The sequence below is a fragment of the Dipodomys ordii genome, unplaced genomic scaffold (genome assembly GCF_000151885.1).
Source record: "Dipodomys ordii isolate 6190 unplaced genomic scaffold, Dord_2.0 Scaffold8, whole genome shotgun sequence".
Classification (NCBI taxonomy): domain Eukaryota; kingdom Metazoa; phylum Chordata; class Mammalia; order Rodentia; family Heteromyidae; genus Dipodomys; species Dipodomys ordii.
In genome coordinates this window covers 10,647,564-10,650,364 of record NW_012267224.1, presented here as the reverse complement: position 1 = coordinate 10,650,364, position 2,801 = coordinate 10,647,564, and the positions used below count along the sequence as shown (strand labels likewise).

Here is a 2,801-nt window from a genome sequence, read left to right as displayed (position 1 = left end):
CACGCGACGCCGCTCCCTCCTCGCGGCCTCTCGAGACCCGGCCGAGCCGCGGTCCTCGAACCCGCCGCCCGCCACGGGCTGCCAGACGCCCGCAACTTTCCCGGTTCCCAGCGCTCGGTTCCTTCAGACTTACCCTGTCACAACAGGCGCCATCTTCCACAAACTCTCGCCAAAACTCCAACCCTCGCGAGATTCCCCCCGAAGCCTGCCCGGGTCCCTCTCTCCTCTCCCCCCCTCCCCTCCCCGCCCCTTCCCTTTCTGCCTAGCTTCTCGATTCCACCCAGCCCCGGTACTCCTCTCCCCCTCGCGGCGCCGCGCACAGCCCGCCGCCTCGCGCCGCCCGCCGAGCAGGCGATGCAGCTCACTGCCTCCTCGGGAAACCTACCCGAGCCACGGAGCATGCGCAGGCGGCTCCTCCGCGGGCGAGCCCTCCGCGCAGTCCATGGGGAGCGCTCCGGAGATCCGGGTTTTGGGACGCGCCCTCGGGAACGTACGTGGAGACTGAGGAAAACCGGAGGGGCGGGGAGGTGTGTGCGGGGAGGGGGGGGGAATTACTACGGGGACAGGCAACGGAGGGTCAGGGGGCGGGGCCGAGGGCCCGGGAGGAGGGGTCCTGGGAAAATACGCGGCGCTTCCCAGGCCGCCTCCTCCCCGCGTGGGTGTGCTCCCGGTGGCTTCCCGCTCACCGCGATCGCGGCCTTTTCATTCATTCGGGCGTTCAGTGGACGCCTCCTCCGGGCTCGCGTCGGTGCGCGTGTGCGCTCGGCCGAGATCCCTGGGGTCTGGACCAGTGAGTGACCGGCCCGGAGCGATCTCCATTCATTGGCCTCCCCCACCCTCTCCCCCTGCTGGTAGGGAAGCTGGCACGGTCACCACGTGGCCCGATCGCTCCCACCGCTCTTCGGATAGAAAACTTTTGCCCGTTGAGTTGTGTCGCCTTGGGTTGCAAACTCAGGTCCGCTGCGGGCCTCGGGCCCCGGCGCAACGGGGAGCCACCCGGCCTGCCACCCGCCGGGGCGCCGAGCCGTCGGACTCCAGCAGTGACCAGTGCGCTGGGATGAGGAGCCGCTCTCCGCCACCCCCGACGCTAGCCACACAGCCCAGCCGCGGGCCTCAGCGCTGCCAGCGCGTGCGAGCCCGGCCGCAGGCTGGACGCTGCCCAGAAAACCGGTCCTCCCGTGCGCCTGGCTTGCAGCCCCAAACGCACTTCACCTGGCCCAGGAAAATTGCGAAGCCCCTAGCAGACGCGATGTGGTGGGGCATTTAATAACAAGGTGCAGAGCCTGAACCCCGCCGCCCCCGTTCCTATCAGCAGCTTCTCCTCCCTCCACCTCTCCGGTGTCCCCCCCCCCCTCCCTTGCCCAGTCCTTTTCCTGGAGATTCCCAGCTCTAGCACAGCCTCTTGCAGGAAGCCGCAAAACCCGGAGAACTGGAATCTGCCTCCCACCCACCCCCTCCAAACCCCCCCCTCCCCAATCTGCGGAAGGCGCCGCAGGATTGGCGCGCCACGCGCGAGCGGCACTGCGCATGCGTCCCATGCGGGCAGTCCAGTCTCACGCTACACCTCCTTCCTACCGCCTGCCACTACTCCGCTCAGACACAACACAGGCCGTGGGAATTTTCCTAAGCCTCGCGAGAACGCGCTCCCTCTCCCCACACACACACACACACACACACACACACACCCCGCGCCTCCCCCGCCGGGTAATGCTTTCGCCCCAAGTCTCGCGGAGCCCGAGCGGAGCAGGTGCCTGGGTCGGCGGTGCGACTCCCGGCGCGGTGCGTGCCGCGCGTGCCCGGGCGAGGCGGGGAGACCCGACCCCGAGGTCTCACGGGCACGCCCCGCGAGGCTGGATGCCAGCCGTGGAGTGCGGGAAGTTCCCAGGTGCGGGAAGTGAGAGGTCAGGTTCAAGGGCCCCGAGCAGCGCCGGCCCCTCTCCCGGGGAGGCTTCCGGCCGCCCTGCGGAGCCGGCCTGGTACTTTCCCAAAGTGTGTTCCGCGCCGCTCACTCCGCCTTCTTGGAGTTGACAGACAGGCCCCCGTGTCCAGTTTGAGTCTTGCCTTTGAGTCACCTTAGTCCGATCACCAACCAGTTCTGCTGCAACCCAAGTTCGAATTCCCTTAGCCTCTCTCCTCACCCGATTGCCGACCTCGAGAGCCGGAGAAAGTGGAAAAGACCAGCGGCACCCGGCCTGCCCCAGCATGGTTGCATTGCATTAAAGGGGACGGGATGTTTTTATTTATTTCCCTTTGTCTTCCAAGCCTTTTAAAGTAATCCCCACGGATCAGTTTCTGTTCTTTTTTCCCCTCCTCCCACGACTATGATAAAATTGCTTTTGCTTTCCTTCCCCTTTCCATGCTTTTGTTGTCATAACTGTGCCATTTTAGGAAGTGTTTTATCAGGTGCTTTAGTGACTACCCCTTTAAATACATCTTTTTGGATTATTTCTTCAACCATCCAAGTTTCAGATTGACTCTGTGTACATGCGGTTTCTGTCCACCTCAGCCTGGCATTGCCTAAGAACTGGTGTCTTGCTGACATATACCATTGGCCTACAATTGTAGGATTGATGTTTTGGGGAGGGGAGAGGGGTACTAGAGCTTAAGCCCTAGGCCTTGTGTGTGTTAGGCAAGCACTCTATCACCAGTGGCATCCCCAGACCCTTTTTGAGAAAGGGTCTCAAGAACTTTGCTTGGGCTTGCCTGGAATTCAAGATCCTTCTGCCTCTATCTCCTTAGTAGCTGGGCTTACAGGCCTGAGCCACCAAGCCCTGCTCATTTTCTGTCAATTATGTAACTAA

General features: G+C 63.1%; 1 protein-coding gene across 2 annotated transcripts in view; it reads right to left on the bottom strand.

Annotated features, from left to right (window-relative positions):
- Rbpj (recombination signal binding protein for immunoglobulin kappa J region) overlaps positions 1 to 201 on the bottom strand; it is a 69,121-nt gene extending 68,920 nt beyond the window's left edge. Inside the window, exon 1 of one of the 2 annotated variants that reach the window (XM_013009043.1) lies at positions 134 to 201. In XM_013009043.1, the coding sequence (XP_012864497.1) occupies positions 134 to 153 (20 nt within the window). In that variant the 5' untranslated portion in view covers positions 154 to 201. The remainder of the gene's footprint in view (positions 1 to 133) is intronic. The other variant, XM_013009044.1, reaches the window with a different exon arrangement.
- Positions 202 to 2,801: the final 2,600 nt, after the last annotated feature.